This window comes from Loxodonta africana, chromosome 9, assembly GCF_030014295.1.
Source record: "Loxodonta africana isolate mLoxAfr1 chromosome 9, mLoxAfr1.hap2, whole genome shotgun sequence".
Taxonomy (NCBI): Eukaryota; Metazoa; Chordata; class Mammalia; order Proboscidea; family Elephantidae; genus Loxodonta; species Loxodonta africana.
The window spans coordinates 28,044,909-28,070,023 of NC_087350.1; the positions used below are offsets into that span (position 1 = coordinate 28,044,909).

The 25,115-nt window shown below is 41.4% G+C and overlaps 1 protein-coding gene across 8 annotated transcripts in view; it reads left to right on the forward strand.

Annotated features, from left to right (window-relative positions):
- The window catches only part of TLE1 (TLE family member 1, transcriptional corepressor), a 103,470-nt gene that overhangs the window by 44,840 nt on the left and 33,515 nt on the right, over positions 1–25,115 (forward strand). For 6 of the 8 annotated variants that reach the window (XM_023544730.2, XM_010587489.3, XM_023544729.2 and 3 more), the window contains exons 7-10: positions 5,058–5,262; positions 5,996–6,012; positions 20,823–20,939; positions 24,489–24,542. In XM_023544730.2, the coding sequence (XP_023400498.2) occupies positions 5,058–5,262; positions 5,996–6,012; positions 20,823–20,939; positions 24,489–24,542 (393 nt within the window). The remainder of the gene's footprint in view (positions 1–5,057; positions 5,263–5,995; positions 6,013–20,822; positions 20,940–24,488; positions 24,543–25,115) is intronic. The other 2 variants (XM_064291195.1, XM_064291197.1) reach the window with 1 other exon arrangement.

Below are 25,115 nucleotides of genomic sequence, written 5' to 3' on the forward strand. Positions count from 1 at the left end.
GAGTGTTTATTAGCGTTGCTGGCCTCTACCCACTAGCGGAAGCATTTTCTACCAGTTGTGACAGCCAGAAATGTCTCCAGACAGTGCCAGATGTCCCCAGGTGGGGCACCGGTCTAGACTGATAGCCTGAGAAACACAACTGTTTTGCTAAAAACCACCATTGCTCATCAAAGATGTCTTTCCTTTACAAACGGTTTTGCATGTGCGTCCTGTCCCATGTAAACCTGCAAGTGTTAATTTTTAAAAAACTGTTAGCTAATTATTATGGACTAATGAATGGATAAGGAGCCCTGATGACACAGTGGTTGAGTGCTTGGACGCTAACCGAAAGGTGGGTCGTTCAAACCCACTAGCCACCCAGCAGGATAAAGACGTGGCAGTCTGCTTACATAAAGATTACAGCCTTGGAAACCCTGTGGGGTCACCATGAGTCAGAATTGACTCTACTGGAGTGGGTTTGGTTTTGGTATGAATTTTTTTTTTTGGTGGGTAGTACTTCTTTAATACATTATGTCAAATGATGGATAACTAGTCATTGAGCAAGTACAGACTCCCCGCCACCCCATCATCCAGGAATTTCTGTGTGATTCAGGTTTGGGGAATCAAAAATAATTAAAAAATATATATATATAAGAACAACTCTTTTAAATGAACTTAATGGCAAGTGAGAATTTATTTGGGAACAAGAGAGCTTGCCCATTCTATAGTCACTCTATTTTATAGATTTTTATATTCCTAAAGTAGGTAGGTCCACCTAAAAGATATTAGAGAAGGGGGTGTAACATTAAACAATACCACGAATTTTCCCACCCTTGCTGTCGTGTATTAAAACATCTTACCGTTTCCCAAATGATATTTACAGGTTTGGTTTGTAGATGACAGATGCAGTGTTTTATCCTGAAAATAAACTTCTTGTTTGTTAATCATTTACTTCTGAGAGGAGCCAGAAACATCTCTGTTTAGTTTTTATTCTTCTTTACAAAGTTCCTTGGGAGAAAGGTAGGAGCAAGTGATAGCCTGTCTTTTCAAGTGTAGGGATAGGCATTGGGAGGTTGAGACTAGAGAGATGACTCATGTATCCAGCCTAGCGCTACCATAACCAGGTAGCGCAAAGTGAGCAGCTTAAAACAACAGAAATTTATTGTCTTCTGGTTCTGAAGGTTAGTAGCCTGAATTCAGGGTGCCAGCCGTGTTGTGTTTTCTCTGAAGGATCTAGGGGAACACACTTTCTTGTCTCTCTCCCACTTCTGGTAGCCCACAGGGGTCCTTGGCTTGTAGCAGCAGCATAAATCAGTGTTCACGTGGCTGCCTCCCTCTGTCTGTCTCTCATCTCTTTTATAGCACACTGCTCAGATTGGATTAGGACCCACCTACTCCAATATGACCAAAGAGCAGCGGTTAGGGCTTTTTGGGGGAGATAAGTCAATCCATATCAGCTCTCATCAGTAGCAAATCTAGTGCAAACTCCATCTGTCACTGCCATTAAGGCCAGGCAATGAAGGTGGATTTATCTCTGAGTATTTTTTATAGGGGCAGTATCAGTTCTGTGCTGGAGTTCACACCTTCCACGCAGGAGACCCGAGTTTGATTTCCAGCCAGCCGACCTCATGTACAGCCACCACCCGTCTGTCTGTGGAGACTCGTGTGTTCTTGTGATGCCAAATAGAACTCAGTGGAACTTCCAGACTAAGATGGACTAGGAAGAAAGGCCTGGTGATCTTCTTGGGAAATCCAGCCAGTGAAAACCTTATGAATCACAGTGGTCGGATATGAAACCAATCATGGGGCTGGCTCAGAACCGGGCAGCGTTTTGTTCCGTTGTACGTGGGGTTGCCATGAGTCAGGGGCTGACTTAGTGGTAGCTAACAACATAATCACTATGAAATGGGAGCAGCGATGCCACATTCCCATCCTCAGGTATGTTCTGAGCTCAGACGGAATAATGGCATGAAAATACTATTTGTGAGCACTGTACACCAACATGAAGAAGTAGAAGGAGAGGTAGTAGTATCCACATTTCTTTGTACCACAACATCTTCAATAGTTGTGATCCATCCTGTCGCATCACGACTTAGTGCTCCTTCTAATTTGATAGAATTTTTTTTTTAAAGCTTTCAAAATGGCCAAGCTAAGGATGGAAGAAACCAATTACCTCTAATAACAGTGAGCTGTTAACGTCAAGGCGCCTGGCAAGCCAGATCTGGGTAGAAGTGGGAGTTACCTGTGGCCAGTTAGGCTGCTGAATATCCCTGTTGATAGTTTTTAGCCTACATGTTGGGTTTACCACATATGTCTACTTCCCAACTATGGTGAAGCCCCTTTATTATAGACAGTAGTCTCTTTTCAGTAATATATCAGGGTCTGTTTTCCAGTTCCTCTTACTAAAAGCTAACTTGGGTTTGGGGGAAAATCTTTCCATCATTCTTGTGTATCCAAATACTACCTGCATGTGTGTTTGGCACAAATGGATAGGCGCTTGGCTAATAACCAGAGAGTTGGCAGTTCGAATCCACCCAGAGGTGCCTCAGAAGAAATGTCTGGCATTCTGCTTCCAAAAGGTCACAGCCATTGCAAACGCTACAGAACATAGTTCCGCTCTGACACTCACGGGGTTGCCATGAGTCAGAACCAACTGGATGGCAACAGGCTTTTTTTTTTCTTGTGCTTTCTCTGACGTAAAACTCTACTTCTGAAGTCTTCTGGTGATTCCACACTTGGTGTTTTGGGGGGTGGGTGGTGTCCTCCACCCTGTGGTTAAATTCCTTTCCCTCTGCTTAGCCTCTCTTATCTTCCTTTAATCAATGCTGTGTTTAATTACCCTGCTGCACTTGCTTGTGTATGCATCGTTGCACGCCCCACCCCCCCAAGCCGGACATAGCTCTGTCTCTCCAAGTAATGATAGTAATTGCTGGTAGGGCAGACCTGTTCCTCATCCTTCTCTGAGCACATTTCTTATGGCAGGTGTCTAGTTTCTAATTAAGTGCTAATGAGCATGTCTAGTGGACCGTGACGCTGCTGCCAGCTCCTTCAGTTTTATGTTCCAGGATTGCCGAGCACTTAAAAGGTGACAGAGCAAGAATTAGTGTCTTTGGGATGACAGGAAGGTGATTTTATGTGTATAGAAATTGTTATCATGATCTCAAATGGTGAATGAGTAGTTTATAAATACTCTCCACAAATACTGTTAATGCTCACTGTTCTGACCTCACCACTTTCTGCATTTTTCCTCTAGTCAGAACTATGCTTGCTTTGGGAAGAATGGAAGTTTTAAAAGAAGGTTGGCACCTGAAGATTTTCTTAAAGATGCTAGGTGTGGTTGGAAATGTACTGTAAAATTACCGTAGACAACTGATTTCCGGTTTTCAGTGATGATGTTTTTTCTTCTTGAGGGTGGGAAGCATGTTTAGGATTCAATTTAAATATCAGTGTTCTGGATGGAAATAACCAAAGATCTGGCATGAAGATTTAATAAATTCAGTACGTGCAAGGGGATAATAAATAAAACGAGTAATTGAGTCCCAGGGAAGTAGCACAAATCAGAATCTTGAGAATTTTCTAATGTTACACCATAGAAATTGAGCTAGAATCATTTCTGCTCAAAAAATCATTTTTGATTTTGTACAGCATGGTATTAAATACAATGTATGAGAGCAACAATACCTTTTAACGTGAACAGATTTATAATTTCTGGAATGGGTATCGTGGAAAAGGCGTTTGGGATTGGGGACTTGGGTGAGCATGGTTGGACTTCCACATGATTGGATAAGACTGGTTAAAACTACTTTCCTCGTCAAGCTCTTAACCTTTCTAGATCTCGGTTTTCACCTGTAACTTAGAAGCAGTGGGATCAGGTGTGAGGCTTAGAAAGGAAGGATAAACAGTTTTATCTCTTAAGGTTTCTCCAGCCATCTCAAGCATGGTTCCCTGAAACAACTGCTATGGTTTATGGCGGTACGATAAACAGAGCTCAGCTTTTAGGGGTCATTTCTACACTGACTCCAGTCCCTTCCTGCCCAGTGGCAGAAGCTCATCAATTTACTAGACATCTTTTGAGCCTTCGTTCCTTCTGTGTGAGGAGAATGTCAGCACTTCTTCATAGTTCTGTGAGAGTTTAATGAAGTAGGGCACACACAAGTGCCTGCGTGATGCATAGTTGACATCCAGATACTAGTTCTTTCTTTTGAATTTTGTTAATTACAGATAATTTTTGTTTTGTCTCATCATACCATTGTGGTAGGTTAATACAAGATGGCAGGGGTAGAATGGAGTCACCTAATAACTAGTAACTGTTAGGTGACTCCATTCTACCCCTGCCGTTTTGTATTAACCTACCACAGTGGTTGAAACTAGAGTCCTTGAGTAGTACAAATGGTTGTTAATGTTCTTGGTTGCAAGCCAGGTTGGAGGCTCAAGTCCCCCTAGAGATGTCTTGAAAGAAAGGCCTGGTGATTGACTTCTGAAAAACCATTCATTGAAAACCCTGGGGAGCACAGTTCTAGCCTGATAGACACAGGGTCGCCATGAGTTGGAGTCGACTTGACAGCAGTGGGTACTGGTAGTGGAGAGTAGGGTTGGGTTACTGTGTTTTTTGGATGCACCCCCTTCTCCTCATGCAGAGTGAGTTTTAAATCTCTGTCATCTTAGCTTCAGAGACATACTGGATTTTATACTTGGAGACCCTTAGAGATGGAACTAATATTTGAGTGCTTACCACCTTAGCCAGGCTTGCTAATAGTGTAACCAGCTCTACTCATAGCAGGTGAGTTATGCCAGAAGGTTACAGTGTAGATCTGAGGATTATATTTGGGGGAGACGGGGAGATATAACTGAGCAGGTCAAAGAAGCTTTTGATGAATTGAAAGCACTAATCACATTTTTTTCCCCTTTTCTCCCTGTTTCTTCCTTCACTTCCTTCGTGTGTGTGTTTAACCTGTTCTGCCTCTTTCGTCCATCATTTCATGTCGTGTCCTTTTCTTCCCGGATGCTGCCATCACCACCACCATTACTACTTCCTCCTTCTCTTCCTCCTCCTCTCCCACTACCACCGCCACCAACAGCAGCAGCAGTTACAAGCTCAGCATCTCTCTCATGGCCATGGACCCCCAGTACCCCTCACACCTCACCCTTCGGGACTTCAGCCTCCTGGAATCCCGCCACTCGGGGGCAGCGCCGGCCTACTGGCGCTGTCCAGTGCCCTGAGTGGGCAGTCTCACTTGGCAATAAAAGATGACAAGAAGCACCATGATGCAGAGCACCACAGAGGTGAGAGGCCGGGCAAGCCAGATTAGGACTTGGTCCTGATACTCAGACAGTGCTGCAAAGTTGTGTGCATCGCTAACGAGAGCCCCACCCTATACAGAGAGAAAACAATGAGATAAGAGGAACTGTAGCAAAAGCTTTGCCAGTGAAACACCGTTCACCCTGGAAGTTTTCAGGGCTTGACGTGGAGATGTGTAGCTTTCTACACCTCTTTAGATTGCAGGCATCTTGACATCTTGGCAGTGGCTTAGTTAATGCCAGTGGCCTGTACCATATTATGGAAAACTGTTAACTGCTTAATTGGGTAATTTTCAAAGAAAGTAATGTTGTTAAATGGGGCGAAATAAGAAGTTAAATTTGAAAGTGAATGTGTTCAAATGAAAGGTTTGATAATTGCATCTGTTACTACTTAGTTTTTCATAGGCTTTAATTCTAGTATGCATTAAATATTGGGCAAAATTGCACTTGACTAATTTTTTGAAGAAAAGTAATTTATTCTGTCAAGAAATAAAATAGGCTTTGTGTATGGTTAAACTGTAAATCTTATGTTTACAAAATACTGTAATTTTCAGGAAATCACTGTATTAGGAATGTGCAATGACTTATATAAATAAAAGCCATTTTTAAAACTGTTTGGGGCTTGTGTTCTAATTATTCCCCCCTTTTTTTTATTTCTGTCCTTGCCTCTGTGTCTGAACGGGCATGTCTGTGCGTTTCTTGGTTACCTCGGGAGCAGACAGAGAACCGGGCACAGTAAGTACCCAAGCGCCTGTCACACATAAACACGCGCTCTTCCGTACGATGCTTTCCAAGCTGTCTTTCTTGAAACACAGGCACAGACGCGTGTACTCTTCCTTCTCTCGGTGCCCGGGGTTTTTTCTTTCCTTTTTGTTTTTTTATTGGTTATTTCCCTCCCTCTTGTCTTTTCTATAAAACTTGAGTTAGAGGAAAGGGGCATGGGGACAACACTATTTGCTGTGATTACTCACTTAGGTATCTCACTTGAATCTATATGTGTCCTAAAACCAGTGTCCTAGCCCCGCTTAAATACATGTTTATTGTTGTGTTCTGTGGCCAGGTTGCCTGTCGCTTAAAAGAAAAAAAAAAAGTTTATATATATATATATATATATAAAATCTTAAATTAGTTTTACAGATAAGAGGTCAAAATCCATTTGTGAAATTGGTTAGTAATGTGTTACTTCTACCTAAACCATTCATTATCCTCTATGAATGCATCTCAGTTGCTAGGTTTCCGTATCTGGCTTTCTTTTCGTAATTGTCCCTGGGGAATGAACTTGAACTTAAATTTATTTGAGATCAAAGAGCCGAGCATGGGAGTAAGCTCTTAAAAACAAGGAAATTCAATGGGTAGGGCCGCGTGCTTATAGAATTTCACCTTTTCACCAGCCTGAGTCTTGGCCCATTTTGCAAATTGCACGTTTGATTTTTACGTATATCTTATCCACCAGTTAGCTGGGTGGGAGTTCCATATCTAAAATGCATCTCTTAAATATTAAATTTTGGCTATTTTTAAGATGGTAAAAAATGGAATACTGAACTTTTGCATCATTTTGCTACTTTTTTTGGGTTCAGAGCTGGGGAAAGGTTTGTAAATCTTTTTCAGTTTGAAAAGTTAAAAATTTCTTTTCTATTACCTAGAATAGTTTTTTTTTTTTTTTAGTAGCACCTTCTGAAATTCTCTTAGAGACAGAGCTTGGTGTTCTTTATGTACCTGGGTGTATTTGGAGGAGTGAGTAATGGTTAAGGGAAAAGGTAGCTAGTTTGTTTTTAAATTCTTGTACTAGAAGTTTTCTCTGGAAAATGTTGGGAGGAGAAAAGGGGAGGAAAAAAATGTATAGGGAATAAAATATCCTACTCACAAAGTATAAATGTGAGTAAACTGATTTTGATTTATGGAGGTGACATTTACATTTTGCTGTTTCGGTGTCCCTGTAGAGTGTCATCTTTTCTGCCATGTGCATTCACTGAGTGTCAAATACAAACACCTAATCCTGGACCAGAGGGTAGAGATGGCAGAAGAAGACAATATGTCAGGGAAGCTCACGTCCTTTAGCTTGCTACATGTTTGTAATTTACTCTAGGTTTGGGACTTTAATTGTAATATGATTTTCTATTCTTGTCACCAATCAGTTTCACTTTAAATTACTGTGTAGTTATTAAGTGCTGAACTATATATAAGGCAGTATGGGAATTGTATCTGCACACATATCACAAACCTTTTCTCAAAGAATCAAAAGCTCCTCTACTAAACACCAGTATAGAAGGTTTCAGTGAAAGTTCTAGATGGTTGTAGAAGTGATACCATGTTTTGCACCTCTGATATGACAGTCACATGAATGAGTGGTTTCCACGCTTAAGCAATTAGAGACGTTTCTCATACTTTCTCCATGTGTCCATATTTCTGAGTATAAACCAAAATCAAACTTGTTGCCATTGAGTCGATTCTGGCTCATAGTGACCCTGTAGGACAGGGTAGAACTGCCCTATAGAGCTTTCAAGGAGCACCTGGTGGATTCAAACTGCCAACCTTTTGTTTAGCAGTTGTGGCTTTTAACCACTGTGCTGCCAGGATTTCTGAGCATAGTGACTTCCAATTTGTATGTTTGTTTGAGAATGTAAGCAATTTTTTAATTCACTGTGGGGATGAGAGTAAGGTGGGTGGAGGAAGGCTGATCAGTTGTACCTTTAAAGAAGTACAGAATTGTTCTTGGATTTTAGGCAGTTGTGGGCTGCTTTAAAGTCCACATGTTAGAGTTAGCAGCCAATGAAAATATGTTATATACATTATATAAACCAGTCTATAATTGCACTTCTTGATGAATTACTGCAGAATACTGCTCTGCTGATGATATAAAAATGGAAAAATTATACTAATCTGTAACCTAGGCATTTAATCTAGTCTGCCGAGAGGAATTAAATTGCTCACTATCTGTAAATTGCTGACTGTTTTTTTTTTTTAATCTGTATAAGTGGGATTTTGCTGCAGTTAAAAAATAAAATTAAGTAGCTATTACGGATTGAATTGTGTCCTCCAAAAATACGTGTTGTAAGCCCATGTTTATAACCTGCTTTGGGAATGGTTTGTCTTTGTTATGTTAATGAGGTAGGACCAATGTGGGTGTGTCTTAAATCAATCTCGTGAGATTTAAAAAAGCGTGCAGAAGGTAGAGATGGGGCAAGAGAGATGCCAAGCCACATGAAAATTGCCCAGGAGCAGAAGCTCAGAAGAAACAAGGACCTTCTTCCAGAGTTGACAGAGAGAGGGAGCCTTTCCCTAGAGCCAGCACCCTGAATTTGGACTTCTAGCCTCCTAAACTGTGAGAAAATAAATTTCTGTTTGTTAAAATCACCCATTTGTGGTATTTCTGTTATAGTAACACCAGATAACTAAGACAGTAGCTCTTCAAACTTGGCGTAAAATTTAATGCAAAGGGCATAGGTAATGGCATGATGCAGACTGTTAGTGCCAGACATATTACAGTACTCATCTGTTCATAAAGTGGTTTGAATTATGAAGTCTAATTTTAGTTGGTAGTTAAAGTCACTTGATTGCTGTGTACTGCTGTTGCTGTTTTTCCCCAGTTAAGGGGCCAAGGGCGGTTGCTCTAGGACAGTGGTTTCAAACTTTTTGTTCTCAGGACCTTTACACTCTTAAAATTATTGGGTACCTCCAGGAATTTTATGTGGGTTTATATATTTTGATATTTACTGTATTAGAGCTAAAACAAAATTAAAAAATTTAAAATAACTGAAACATAAAAACACAGAAATTTTAAAGTTAAGAATAACCCGTTACATATTAACATAAATTTATTTCCAAAATAAAAATTTAGAGAAAAGTATGGCTTTGTTTTACACATTCACAAATCTCTTCAGGGTGTGGCTTTAAAAGAGAATAGCTGAATTCTTACCTGCTTCTCTATTCAATCTGTTGTGATACACTGTTTCAGTTGAAGCATATGAAGAAAATCTGGCTTCATACAGGTTTGTAAGGGTCTCCTAGATCCTCAGGGGCCCTTGAACCAGACTTTGAGAATCGTTGCCATGGGGTTACACCAGTCTGGAATTTTTTTCCGAACTCCTTAGTCGTATTCTTCCCTGTTCTTTATGTATCAATCAAATTATTTATGTCAGGTACAAAAATCAGAGGGTATATGGGTAGGTATGGATTTTATCTCTAAGCCTAAAACTCGTTGGTATGTAGTAAGTGTTTTTTAAATAACAAAATTATTCAGTGTGTTAAAGGTTATATGGTAGAAAAACAAGTGAAGCTTTAATACAACCCATTTTTATGTAAAAGCTAAGAAATGAAACCACCAAGTAGAGTGAAAATATGGACACTTGTAGTGTTATTTCTGAAAGGGATGAATGGTAAGATTAGTAGCTTTTTAGAGATGTATTTTGCTGTTGATTGTAAACAGATCTGGCTGTTGTTTTTCTAATTCTAAACATACATATGTGTGTGTGTATATATATATTTTCTTTACAAAGCCCCACTTATCAGAGTGCTACTGTTTAACAAAGAAAGACGAAATGATCTAACAAAGGCCTTTATTTCTTTGGTAGTAGTAAAACAACTTTAGGTATTTGAATTAACTTAAAGATAAATTATGTTGAATGTTGGCTATCATATTGGCTGTTGTATATGGAAATATTTAAATAAGCTTGCTTGGAATTATAGAGTTGATAGTTATATGGCTTTTAAAAATATGTATGATCAAATGTATGCTTAAGTACTTTCATTCATGTGACAAATATTTACTGAGCACTTACTATGTGCCTGGGACTGTTTGGAAGCACTGGGTATACTTACTGCCTTTTGGCAATGTTTCCTCTTAATGTCCCAGTTAAATGTTTATTAAAATGAGTGAAAAACCTTGAAATACCTAACCCATGTGATCACTGTATAGAACATTTGGAAAACGCAGAAGACTCTGGGGTGTCTAGGGCACATTCCAGAGCAGAGGGTCTGTAAACTTAGGCAGAGTCCATGGGTGGCCTTCAGAAAGTCCTTGGAGCCCACTGAAATTGTTGTAGAGCACTGTGGGTCTCTGCTCTTGTGCATGATTGTGGGGAGAGAGCATAGCTTTCATCAGAGTCTCAGAAGGGGATCCTGACCCAAAGTTAAGCACCATTCATCTGCCTTTGACACCGTGTGGCTCAACACCATCATTTTATCACTAAGACAAGTTCAAGGTTGGGCATCTTAGTTAGCAGAGGCCAAGATTTAGATGATGTCTTTCTGAAGGATAGTGTCAACGCTCCTGTAACTGATCTATTATATTTACTAGGGTTTCATATTTAGAACTTAAAGTTATGCCAGTCATCATTTTATTTAATCTATATTTTTTTCTTCTCTAACTTCTCAAGTTCTTCGTGGCTACTGGATTAAAAAAAAAAAAAAAATTTTTTTTTTTTTTTTTTTTTAAATGGCAGAGGTAGGAACAGAGCCTAGTGAAGGACCACTGCTTTCCTTTTTTGTCAAATCAACACCTAAGCATTATAGAGGACGAGGGAGGGATAAGATGCAAGACTTGGTTGGGAGAATATTTTATTGTTGGTCTTCTTCTGAAGTTAGAAAATATGTATCATATTAGCTCCCAGTGGCTGTTTGTGACCGCAGCAGTGGGGGATGGGGAGAGCTGGGGATAATAAAAAGAACATGGTTTTGACAAAGGTAGACCTGAGTGGAATCCAGGCTGCACAGGCAAGGTTTTTCCCCTTTTTACAAACTTTCTGGACTCGTGTGTGAAACGGTAGTGATTGTGGTTGCCTCACAAGGTGAGGGTTAAGAGACTGGAAGACGTCAGACACAGCATAGCAAGAACATTGCCCTCTCTCTTCCTGCAGAATAGCAAGACAACAATAAATGCATTATTAGTCACACTCCAGGTAATGACTTGTAATTTCCTCTGCTTGCTTTTTAAAATACAAATTATGTGAGCCACGCCTGTGTACAGAGCAGCCGTGGACGGGAGGGACTCTGTGACAACGTGGCGGTTACTGGTGTTTCTCAGTGTGCTGGGGCTGGGGAACTGATCCTAGCCTCTTTAACTTCAGTTGTCTTACGATATTCAAAGTAATCAAAGGTAAAACTAGAGTAGGTGGAGATGTTTTCACATAAGTATTTATGAGTTATCTTGACCTGATGTATATTAAGGAATTGCTTGGAAATAATGAATAAAATAAGATTAGTCACTAAAATTTTAATTTTTAGGCACAGTGAAAAACACTGAGTTTTCTTAGCTGTTGTTTCAGTGGGTTTTTACTTTAGCAAAACTGAGTTCTTAAATATATGTATATGAATCAACTTGATGGCAGTGGTGTTTTTGGGGGGTATATATATGTGGAAACTCTGGTGGTGTAATGGTGAAGAGCTACAGCTGCTAACCAAAAGTTTGGCAGTTCAAATCCACCAGGTTCTACTCTGTCCTGTAGGGTCGCTATGAGTCGGAATCGACTTGACAGCAATGAGTTTGGTTTTGTTTATTTATATGTATATATGTATGTATGTATGTATGTATGTGTGTGCATATGTATGTATGTATACATATATATGTATGTATGTGTACATACATACATATATATACACACACATACACACTCTTTGGAAAACTGGCATCACTGTCATGAGAAGACAGGAAAGCCTGGGTTTCCAGATTGTCATATACCTGCACCAGGTGAAGGCATCTGTTTACTCCAGGTGACTCTTATGTATCCCTAGATGATTCCTATGTATATGTAAGAGTTACCTGGGGATTGTTTTAAAGTGTAGATTATGATCCAGTGTATCTGGGGGTAGAAAGGCAAATTCTTAATCGGGGGTCCAACTAGGACAAACCAGTTGAAAGCCCTGGTGTGACTGCAGTGAAAATAGGGCATCTTTACTTGGAAAATTAAAAAAAAAAAAAAAAAGGTAGAGGACATTTTTCCCGTCTGAAACCTTTTTTCGATTTCAGTTTGTGCTCCGGAATCAGAATTCTTAATGCCCACCATCGTGGGCAGGTTTTATTTATCTTGTCGACCCAGTAATCATTTTTATCTTTCCCTTCCTGGAACATAGATAGGTAACAAACCCTGGGCCTCCATCTTTCATGTGATCAGTAACCAGTTGCCATGGAGTTGATTCTGACTCGTAGTGTGTGTGTCAGAGAAGAAAATTGGGCTCCATTAGAGTTTTTGATGGCTGCTTTTTTGGAAGTAGATCACCAGACACCTCTGGGTGGACTCAAATTGCCAACCTTTTGATTAGCAGGCAAGTACAGTAAGCATCTGTACCAGCAGACTCCTGGAGATGTGAATGTGGGTGCCATGACGTATTCAGGTAATTCACACAGGCTTGTCCTGACCAGGTACAGGGCTTTTTCTTGCATCTGAATGTATCTCATCAAAGACTAGAGAGGATGGCCAGTAACAGCTAAGTAGCTCTTACAGAACATGCTTGTAAAAAAGAGCTTTAATATAGAATTGATTTTTACTCTGATAAGATTCCGAGTTGTGGAATGAGGTCATTTAAAAATTATTTTTAAATTACTAAATTTTTTTGTCAGTTCCAAAGTTTTTGTTTTGTTTTCTCTGGAGAAGGAGGGCTGAAGGACAAGCTGGGGTAGTGGTGGGGGGCATAGAGGGTGACGGTGAAGGTACTGTGTGGGTTGATACCCTTCCCAGCCCTGACCGTCACTGATTTTGGATGTCCTGAGAGGCTCGCTCTTCTCTGTGAGTTTGTGTGGCTGCATTCGGATGCATTTGGGCAGTGCTTATTTATTCCTAGGTCCAGGCGCGAGACCATAGTTGCGCTCCTGTATATTGCATGTCTACACTGTATAAGCAATAGACGTGGACCTTTCAGACCGGCTGTACAGCCAGGGCTTTGGACAAGTGATGTGGTTGCCAAGTGGACACATTTCCGCTTTTCTTCATCTTGTTGACAAGTGGGGATCTCGTGAATTTTATGGATTAAGAAAAGCGTTTGCTGAAATGTTGAGCAGAGTATGATATGTGAGTGACCAGTTGGACTGCAGCAAAAAGTACAGCGCAGGGTGACGGCTTAATTGGTACCAGGTGTAGATGGGGAAGGCACACAGATGTGATGGGGTGTGTTGTTGCCTAATTGTTTTAATGTTCACCGAGAAGTTAATTGACAGTGTAGTGTGCTAGCAAATTAGGTTCCCACTGCCTTAGTGTAACTGAGGATAAATGAGGTGTCAGGAGTTTCCAATCTGTACCTCTGACACAAACACTTTTCCTGCAGGGAGGAGAAAGTTCCCAAGGGGAATCAGCAAGGCAGCTAAAGAAATCCATTTGAATAATGTGCATTATTTTCACATTAGGGAAACCTGTCTAGCTTTTGCTGTATCCATAAGTGGGTTTGCCTTTTAGATTTGCTGCTTGATGGTTTCAGGATTTAGACTTGGTTGGCCGAAGAGTTGCTTTGAGGTCCCAAGACAACATGAAGGCTCTGTAGCAAGTGTTCGCCAACACTGACAGTATAATGTTTCATTAAACTTGCTTTCTTTCATATTTTCTGGAGTTACCATCCAAAATTTATTAGTGTGCATGAATGACTATTTCTGTTAAATTGCTAAGGAAAAGTAAGATTGCTAAATAAAAGTCAGGAAAAGTCGAGGAACGAGACTTTAAAGACTGGTTTTTATCTTTATTATGGCAGCTGGATCTTTGTTACCTTTGTCTTGGGTCGGTGGTTAGATCGTGGAAGTGAAGGAATCGTTGTCCACAGTGGTCAAGTTAGGATCGATGGAATACAAAGTTCAGATCTTGACGTTTTATTTTGACAAAATTGGATGCTCTCTGGGATTCAGTAGATTCTTTCATTTGCCCTGAAACGTCTTATAGGAAGGTACGGTTAAATAATTGCATTCTTTTTTGTTTTGAGAGACTATATTGGACACTTGTTACCCGCTAGGTTCAACCACTTGCATCCATTTAACTACAACATGGAAAGGCCCTGGTATATATTTTTTTAAAAATTGTGTTTTGGTGAAATATATTTAACAAAAAGCTTGCCATTGTAACTATTGTTAAGTGTACAATTCAGTGACGTTGATTAAATTCGTCATGTTGTGACACCATCACCACTATCCATCCATTTGGTATTTTTATAAAACGTGGTTCCCACAGTTAAGAAAGTGACCTCCAGAGGACGATTCTGGATTTGACTGCTCAAGGCATTGGACACAGGGTGTGATACGGGAAGACCTGTCACATTGGCTCTTTTGCTTACTCTCATACTGTCCTTGACTGTCATGTCACTGTTAGTGCCAGTATTCTCCTCTTGTCAGTGAAGATGCCCACTGAGATTTTATGTTCTCAAAAAAAGTCCCTAATTTTCCTAAGCAGGAGTGGTGTCTTCCCGTGTTATCTCTGTTCTTGCATCTCTGCTGGTTATCCCATGGGCTGTATCTGCATATAAAGGGAGAGAAAGTCATGCCAGTTGGGCTAATGGTCATCCCATGGGCTGTATCTGCATATAAAGGGAGCAAAAGTCATGCCAGTTGGGCTAATGGGTCTTTGGGGCCCTCTTTCTAGAACCGAGTGTTCCAAGGATTTTTTTCAAAGACCTGCCATATATGCCTCTCCCTTTACTGTCTTACTTGGCTCTATAACCATAAGTTTGTGCAACACATAAGGTGTAGAAAATCATTATGGTTTTGTTCAAGGATAGAATTTTAGTTTGTTTTGAAAACATACTGTGTTTTCAGATCTGTATTTGCTCAGATCTGTGATAATTCCCCATGGGCTGTATAACTTCTGTTTTGAGTTCTTATAGAAAACATGAGATAAATAAGATGATTTTGTTTGGATCCTAATAAAATTTTAAAACCAGAAAAACCTGTATACAGCCCAGAAATCCCAATCCTCAGGACATTTGTAATAGATATCTGCCCAGTGTTCACAGCGTTTGAAAAATTCTGGCAGATACTTAAATTTTACCAGCTGCAAGGTGAACCAAAACATCGAGTTTCTTGGCTAGAATTCGAGTATATCAGTCAGTGTGGTAACACCAGTTCTCATGCTGACCAAAACCCTGATTCATGCTTAAATATTTATTTGGCAAATAAATATTTGAAAAGTGAACTTGACTTTGATAAATGCTGTTTGATAGATTTAGATCTTTCAAAATATGGACCCCGGGGAGAGAAGTCTGGTGGCATATAAGACTGTAGACCCACCATCCACCATGATTGGAATTACATGAAACCAAAGCTGTTTGTGTGAACCTGGACTTCTTGACACTCTCCGTGGAGGTACTTTAAGTGTGAATCTTAGTTTATGTATGCCAGGGTTCATGCATGCAAAGGAAGGAGTTTTGGGACTATTCTCAGATAATTTTAAAGTAGGTTGGATAATGTTAATTGATTGTGTGTTCACATTTTTGGTTGGTAGGCATATAGCCAAAGAGGAAAGTGGTAGTTCAGTGGTAGAATTCTCACCTTCCATACGGGAAACGCGGGTTTGATTTCCGGCCAGTATACCTCATGCGTTGGAAGCATTGGTGGTGTAGTAGTTAAGTGCTGCAGCTGCTAACCAAAGGGTCAGCAGTTCGAATCCGCCAGGCGCTCCTTGGAAACTCTGTGGGGCAGTCCTACCCTCTCCTATAGGGTCGCTATGAGTCACAGTCGACTTGACGGCACTGGGTTTGGTTTTTTTGGTTTATGCCTCATGTGCAGCCACCACCCCTTTGTCAGTGGAGGCTTGCTCGTGGCTATGCTGCTGAACAGGTTTCAGGAGAGCTTCCAGGCTAAGATGGGCTAGGAAGAAGGGCCTGGCCATCTATTTTTGTAAAATCAGCCAGTGAAAACCCTGTGGATCGCAACACTCTGATCCACAACTGTTCACATGGGTGGCGTAGAATCAGGCAGCGGTTCTGTTGTGCATGGATCACTATGACTCGGGCCACCTTGACAGCAGGCATGTAACCAACAGCTGGAATATGGGCCACCTTGACGGCAGGCGTGTAACCATCAGCTGGAATATAACCAGCTCAGTCAAGGGGTTTCATGTCTGTGTGTGTGTATGTGTGTGACTGTGGTTAGGAGCAAAGAAGACATCAATAGATACTAGTCAGTCACATTATAGTGTTAAGCACAATAGATTAAAGAGCCACAGTGGATCTTAAGCAATAAGTATCTGGGACCTAGTATTCTAGGTTCATAAACTGAGTTTAAAAATCCCTCTTCAGGGAGGGGGAGGCACTTTGATATAATGGAAATTGGCATGTGTTAGAAAGAGCTTCTTAACCTTAGGCAAATCTTCTCCCCTCTCCGGGCAAGGAAGATGAACAACGTATGTCTTTTTAGGTTGCTTTTGGTCTCTTCAAAGCTTTGATTCTAATTATATTCTGTTTAGAACGCATGACTTTAAAAATAACTTAAGCAAAACAATTTCTCTTTTGAAAACGGTCTTTTCTTATATGTTGGGTTGTTAGATACGGACTAGGATAAAATAGCTTCCAGAATTTTGAAGGATGAAAAGTATGTTTAATCAATACCCAAGTATAACCTCTTCTGAGAGCACATATAAATCGGCTTCTGTGATGAGCATCCAAACTATGGGAGTCCACATCTGAGCGCTGAGGAACTTTAGATGTTTCCTGAGGAAAAAGGACTTATGGTGTCATGAGACATGCAGTGGTACTGGTGAGACGTACCTGGGGGCTTCTGAGGAGTGAGTGGGAAGATCACCAAGAGTCGGGTCACCAAGGTAGCAGTTAAAAACCTGACATGATTGTCAGTGCTGGCAGTGAAGTTCATTAGGCTTGGACTATTTGCTTATGGAAACCCTGCTGGTGTAGTTGTTAAGTGCTATGGCTGCTAACCAAAGGGTCGGCAGTTCAGATCCACCAGGTGCTCCTGGGAAACTCTATGGGGCAGTTCTACTTTGTCCTTTAGGGTCACTATGAGTCGGAATTGACTCGATGGCACTGGGTACTGGGTATTATACCAAGAACAACAGTGAAACAGCATCAGGGACTGGAAGAAGTCAGGAGGAATTGCACATAGAAAACTAAGTTCTTGGGAACAGGGTAAGAGGGAAGTGGCATGTTTTTGGTAGGGCTGCCTTTATGTCAAAAAGCCTGCCAGGTGGTGGCTGTAGTATGGGCCAGGAATTCCCTGGCTCCTGACCTTGGTCTCCTTGGACTTGCTAGTCCATAGTCTTTGCAGCCTTGTTCTGAGTCAATTTGACAGCATCAAAAGTATGATGAGACATTCATTTTGTAACTCGTTGGTCTTCTAGTTGATAATGGCCAATTTTCAGGTAAGCAGGAGTGTTAATTGTCAGCCCTTACCAAATTTAAAGGAATTCTTTGTTGTCCTTAGTGGCTATGGAGTCAGCCCCTGCCTGACTTTTGGGGACCCCATGCACAATGGAATCGGACCATTATGATCCGTAGGGTTTTCATTGGCCGATATTCGGAAGCAGATCACCAGGCCTTTCTTCCTAGTCCATCTTAGTCTGGAAACTCTGCTGAAATCTGTTCAACATCATAGCAACGTGCAAGCCTCTGGTGACATGGGTGGTGGCTGCCCATCAGGTGCATGGTCAGGAATTGAACCCAGGTCTCTGAATGAAAGGCGAAAATTCTACCACTGAACCACCACTGCCCCAGAAGAACTCTTAGAGCTTTTCAAGACCCATTCGGATTATAGGTTCCCTGCCTTGGCAGAATTACAATAATAGTAACTTCTAACATAGGAAAGTGTAGGCCTCAAAGCTTGACAGCCTTAGAAATTGTGTTATTCCTAACAGCTACAGTTTACTTTTAAATTTGCAATATCACTTAACATCATTAAATAAATGTAAGACATTAAAAATAGGCTGTGTTTGAATGACTGAGTCCTTTGGAAGTTCTGAGCTAGTTCACAGCCTGAGGACTACAAAGGTAAACTTCAGAATTGCCAGTAGACAACAACTATGCCACGTTCTGCTGGGGGCTTGGGTGGGTGGAATGCTGAGTAAGAGACAGCTCTGCCCTTGATGTATCTCCTCAGAGTCTGGGCAGTGAGAACCCGAGGCTCAAATAATCTAGAACAAAGACCAAAAAAAAATCAAACCCATTGCCAGCAAGTCGATTCCAGCTCGTGGCCACCGGGTGTGTTACAGAGTAGAAGTATACTCCGTAGGGTTCTCCTAGCCGTGATTTTTACAGAGCAAATACTAGGCCTTTCTTCCACAGTGCCACTGGGTGGTTTGAACTGCCAATCTTTTGGCTAGTAGTCAAGAGCAAACTGTTTGCGCCACCCAGGCACCTAGAACAAAGATGACCCAATGCTGTAAATTACAATTCATAGTGACCCTACAGGACAGAGTAAAACTGTCCCATAAGGTTTCTAAGGTTGTAATCTTTACCTGATGGAGCAGCTGATGGATTCAAACCTCGACCTTTCAGTTAGCGGACAAGTGCTTAATCACTGCACCACCAGGGCTCCTGAGAATTGAGAAACCAACCAAACTCACTGCCATGGAGTCAGTTCCAACTCAGCAACCCTATAGGACAGAGTAGAACTGCCCCAGAGGGTTTCCAAGGCTGTAATCCTTATGGAAGCAGATTGCCCCATCTTTCCCCCATGCAGAGCGGCTGGTGAGTTTGAACTGCCCACCTTTCAGTTAGCAGCCGAGTGCTTAACCACTGTGCCATCAGGGCTCCTTTGAGAACAGAGATAGGTGTGTTTTAAACACTTTTTACATATGTGAGCAGGCTGCTGCTCACCCTGGCCTAGCTTCTCTTAGAGTGCCTGTTAGCATCTTGCAGGATTTTTGTTAAGTCTTTCGTGTCCTCTGTCAGGCACTGGGTTGGAGGGGTTAGTTTTAGCAGATATTTATCAAGGTAATAGTTCAGTGATCCAACAAGCTCACCTTTCGGTCCCCAAACACTGTGGTAAAGACATTCCATGGAGCTTCTTTATATTGAATTGTCATGGTTTCGCCCATCTTCTTTTATATAAGCCTCCTGGCATTTGTTTAACGAAAGATTCATGAATAAAAGAGCTTGCTTTGGAGTCAGGCCCTGACGTGGGCAAAGGAGGCTTCAGATTTCCTTCTGGTCCCAGTTCTGACTTCCTCCTCCTTGTGGTCGAGCCCTCTTGGTGAAGTGGTTAAGTGCTCGGCTGCTAACTGAAAGGTCGCCAGTTCGAGCCCACCAGCCAATCCAAGGGAGAAGAATGTGGCCGTCTGCTTCTGTGAAGATTTACAGCCTTGGAAACCCTATGGGCAGTTCTTCCCTGTCTTATAGGGTCACTGAGTTGGAATCGACTTGGTGGCAGTGGAATGTGTGGTTGAGCTGAGAGTGCACCGTTAGTGGTGTGCACGGTTTTCCCAGGGGAGGTTTTAGAGCCCGCCTGAAAACAGCTGTTACCCCTGGCTGGTTTAGAATGAAGACCCATGGCTTTTAAAGTGTACCACAAAATTTTTTTTTTGTTGTTTTTTACTTAGCATTGCAGTTGCATTAGTTGTGGTCTAAGTTACAGGTTTCTTCACCCCCTTGTATTTTAAATTGTGGCAGAGAAAGGTACCCTACATGTCTGTTGGCCCCGTACACCCCCTCCCCTTAGTTCTCAAACGTCTCTCAGAAATTGGGGTGATCTGGGCTTTGTGAAAGGAGGATTTTGCACAGCTCATTCAGCTTTGTTCAAAGCAGTAACACATCACTGAACAAATTGCCGCCTTGCATATGCTAATCCAGCACTTAAAAGAACTCATTGTAACATGTTCTGATGCTTTAGCTGGAGGGGAGATGGGAATTGAAAGGATGTCAGATCATGCCATGTGACCCCAAAATATCTAAAATGCCTGTTTTCTTTGGGTCAACAGTTTGTGCTCAGCATATGGGAATGAAAGTACTCTGTGTGGTTGGAGGAAAAGAAGACCGTAGTCCTTGCTCTTGCTTTTGTGTGGGGGAGCTGGCCTCGCTATTGAAGATTCGCTGGCCGAAATTCTCGCTTTGGGTCTTAAATTTCAGTACTATTGGTGAAGAACACCAAATCTTATTTTCAACAATAAATTAAAGGAATTCAAAAGAGTTCTTTCATTGTTGTAGTAGAAAATGTGATTTGCTTTTTAGGAAGCTATGCTGTTAGCCCCACCCCCTTCCTTTGTGTCTTTGTAGAGTGGCTCACAGTGACTCCTACAGTTTAGAGAATACGTCTAAGAGTAATCTCAAGTTTTGCTCATAGGCCATTCATATTCCTGACCAGAAAGCCGCATGGGGAAGAATAAAAACACATCCCCTTATAAAAAGGAAGCCCTCATCTTCCTTACGGTAAATACAACAGAACATTTTCAATGAAGAGTTCCTGAGGGACTCACCAGGCTTTGGTGGGTTCCCCTTTTAAATGCATAAACCTTTATAAATGTTTGCCATCAGAGTCCTTGGATGAGATGAATTAAATGGAATTAAAGGCTGTGTTGGTATCATGTGTCTAAAACAGCTATTGCGTCCAGGTTGGGTTTTCATGTGGACAAAGACCTGAGAAGAAATCTTTGATAAATTAAATTACCTTTTTTTTTTTTTTTGTCTTTCAGAGTAATTCTCTCTTGGTACCAGACAGTCTAAGAGGTGCAGATAAACGCAGAAACGGGCCTGAATTTTCCAACGACATCAAAAAAAGAAAGGTGGATGATAAGGACTCCAGCCACTATGTAAGTGGAGAAAGGACTTGAAATAATATTTGTTTGCTTACTTGCTCACCTTCCAAGTGAGTATACAAACGTGCTTCAAGATCTTAGTGATAATTCTGTGTGCCTTAAAAACCAACACAGTGAAGAGGACAGATTGCTTATATTACAGGGCATTATTTTTTTTTAGGGCTGTAAATTATGCTTCATGAGGTTCAGTGTCACATTTTAGGTTTTCTGCCTTAGGTACACATAAGAGAGGTTACTAAAACTCCGGCCCAGCTTTCTGGTCATGTGACCTTGCAGTTGTACAGGGCCATGCGCTCAGAAGCCCCTCTGTCCCAGCCTTGGTTTAGTGCTATATTGCCGCCATCATCAGATTCCAAGTTTTGAACAAGGGCCCTTGCCTTTTTATTTTGTCCTGGGTCTGCAAACTTTGTAGCCAGTCCTGCTAAGATAATCAAGGTAGAAATTTTGGTGTCACCAACTACCTTTTTGCATACTATTCTGATAATATATTCAAGCTCTTACTAGGTCTTAAGACAGAATCGGTCCTCCCTGCGAGTGATCGGTTGAGAGATGTAAGTCCATGTAGGAATGGAAGAAATGTTGGAGGAACATAGCTCAAACCCAGCAGATGAGATCACATACCGGTTGAAGGAACGACGACTCTGACACAGATCTCCTAGCTGAAATCACATTCCAGAGGAGAGCAAACCAAGCCAAATGGCTATGGCGCTGGTCTCGGGGTCATAAACACTGCAGCTGACGCATGACTTGGAGTTTCTTTCAATGTCCCGAGTGTCTATTTCAGGATAGATGAATTCTCAGGAACTGTACTAGAGTAAAACTCTGAGTTACGTCAGTTGGAGAACAAAGTGTCTACCTTTTTCTGGCTTGTGTGCAGGCTATGAGAACGTTTAAAAGCTGTGCCTCTTTGCCTTTGGCTCAAACCTATAGCTAGCAGTAGGCAGCATTTCTTGGGCAGTGACTCTGTGCCAGCTACCCTGTGCTTTTCACCTAACTCACACACCTACCCTGTGACGATGCCATCCTGTCCATTTCATTTAAGTCTTAAAACTGCCCTGGGCGGGGGAGGGGCATCATTTCCATTTATAGATAAAGAAACTAAAGCACAGATCCTTTCAGTGATTTGTCCAAGGTCAATGTTAGTGGCAGAGCCTGGAGGCAGCCCAGCTCCAGAACCGTGTCCTTTATATCACTATGCTGACATTTCTGAGCTGAGGTGCTAGGATTGGATATTTTGCTAAAGGGCCTCAAATCCTTCCACACTTTGCACTGTAGGTTAATAACATCCTGAGAACAAAAGTAGTTGGTTCTCCCCACCCCAGCTTCAGCTTTTTTTTTTTTTTTTCTTTAGCATGTATCATTTTCCCCTTTGCTGCTGCCCAGAGCCCGGGTCCTACATGTGTATTTGATTTTCAATAACCAGTTGTGTCCAGTCGACTCTGACTCGGGATGATCCCATGTGGGCCAGGGTAAAACTGTGCTTCATAGGGTTTTCAGTGGCTGCTTTCTCAGAAGTAGATCACCAGGCCTTTCTTCTTAGGTGCCTCTGGGTGGGCTTGAACCTCCAATGTTTTGGTTAGCAGCTGAGCGCTTAACCCTTTGCACCACCTAGGGATTCTTTTATTCATGATGTCAACCATTAACAGGTCAGAAGGTCCACAACATAGAGAAATCTGAAAATCTGCTGGTGTACAGTTTTGAGTTGCTCTCCATGAGGCTTGTGGATCTAATAAGTTGTTTAATAGTGAATGATCCAGAATCCTTAGCTCAACATGACTGTTCTAACTTGATTGTATTCAGTATCTGGTTGGATAGATGACTGGGTATGATGCATTTCAAGTATTTGAGAATCTGGGGCAAAGGCCTTGGACCTTAGATCTCAGATGACAAGAATGTACAGTGCTGTCAAGGCTTGTTTTTAGAAGGGTCCAATACAAAGCTAAGATTTAAACTAAAGGATACTTAAGGACCCCCTTCAGAGTTCCATGGTAGTAAAGCAATTGTTTGCTGTTTTTTGCTGGTTCATTTTAGTTACTACTTTAGCCATTTAAAAAATTTTTTTTCTGATTGTTTTTTTCCCGTTCAACTTATATTCCTTTATCACCTTCAGTCACCCCCCGCCCCCACCCTCCCGCCCTTTATTTTTGCTGGGGTTCTTAAGAGCTGAAAACATACATGCTTCTTGTGGGCTTTACGAAGAGAAAACACACACTTTGGTATGCATTTTTTTCCTTTATTGAATGAAAATATTTCTTTCGATGGGCTATTATTTTGGATTACTCAGGCTTCCTTACTGACTGTAATGTTATCACTGAATTGAGCCGCTTGAATTATATGGGGCCTTCCAACAATGACTAAAATATATTCTGTAGCACGTTGTTGAAGAAAGTAAGTTGGGCTTCCCACACTTAATGCTTTAGGGACTATTAGAACAAAAACACTTAAGACATTAGAGTCGAGGGTAAACTTAGCCTGGACTTGGGGGCCCACAGAAGGCCAACATGGGTGCTTGTACTAATATTTCTCAAACTTTATTGGTGTGTTCTGAGTTGTCAGTGATATCAGTAAGAGGATGGTTTAGATCGTAAATTAGAGGCCTTCTTGTTTCTGAGAATTTGGACCCACCGCCATGTCCTACTTTTTCCATATGTTCATTATTGTATTGTGCACTAAAGGACAGAAGGCCTTTTGGCTAAAAGGAAGTGGCCTTTTTCAGCCTGCCCTGAACTTGATAGAGGACTGATCAGATCATTAATTTAAACAGCTTTTCTGAATCTTTTCCAAACTCAGTGCGACCTTGGAGTTTCCTCCGATTATCAAATTTTATGGCTTTATGAAGAGACAATAAAAGTCTTAACACAGGGTGCTGGTGCCCTCCAAATATTTACCTCCTGCCTTCCTCCCATACCTGCAAGACTATTCCAAGCCAGTTGATAAAGCAGTCTAGTTTTAACATGAGGGCAGATCTTGGTTCCTTATTGTAGCCAGCAGTTAGCTTGTTGTTTTTAGTTTCTATTTGTTTTTTGAAGTACCTAGGAACCTTACGGGAACGTGGCTTGATTTTGTTTGTCTCTATAATGATGGATTGTCTGAGTACCGAATTGTAGGTGATACGCTTAAGACAATGGCGGGAAATCGGGTCATTCATTTGAAATCAAATGGGAAAAGATCTCTGATACAAGGATGTGCCTCTTTCAGTTTACAGGAGAGCTTTGACTGTTGCAAACATTTATTGAGCCCTTAATGTGTGCCAGGTATTTACAGATTGCTGTCACCTGTATACAAGTTGTGACTGTGTAAGTAGCTGGTGTGTTACTGCAGCAGAATTTCTGCCTAGGGCTTTGTATGGTCCCAAGTCACCTGAGAAGAGGGGGAAGGTGGTATTACTTATCAGGGCTGGCAGTCGGGAAGGGAGCCTTTGGGCACATCTCAGGCCCATTTTTTTAAGCCAGTCTCCTACCAAGAGCTATAGTAAGGAACTTAACTGGGCCTCAAACCCTTTCTCAGCCCCTTACTAAGAGGCGTTAAATTTTTTCTTTCCAGGATAGTGATGGTGACAAAAGTGATGACAACTTGGTTGTGGATGTGTCTAATGAGGTAACTGTTCTTTTTATCAGACTTTAGAGTGACCTGAATAGCGTTGTGTGAAAAATCCAACAATGATGGGTGAACCTTGAAAACACTCTGAGTAAAATAAACCAGACTTATTACTTGATTTCGCTTATCTGAAATATCTAGAATAGGCAAGTGCTTAGAGACAGAAGGTGGATTAGTGGTTACCTCGGGCTGGGGCAGGGGGCTGTGGGGAGCTATTGCCTAATGGGTACTTTCTGTTTGGGGTGATGAAGACTTTTGAAAATAGATAATGGTGCTGGTTGCACAACATGGTGAATGTAATTAATGCTGCTCAATTGAACAGTTATAAATGGTTAAAACGGCAAATTTTATGTCATATATATTTTACTATAAAAAACCAAAACTCACTGCTGTCGAGTCAATTCTGACTCAGAGCGATCCTGTGGGACAGAGTAAAACAGCTCCACAGGGTATCCCAGTCTGTAAACTTTACGGAAACAGACTGCCACATCTCTCTCCTGTGCAGCGGCTGGTAGGTTCAAACTACCAACTTTTTGATTAGCAGCTGAACCCTTTTACCACTGCACCATCAGG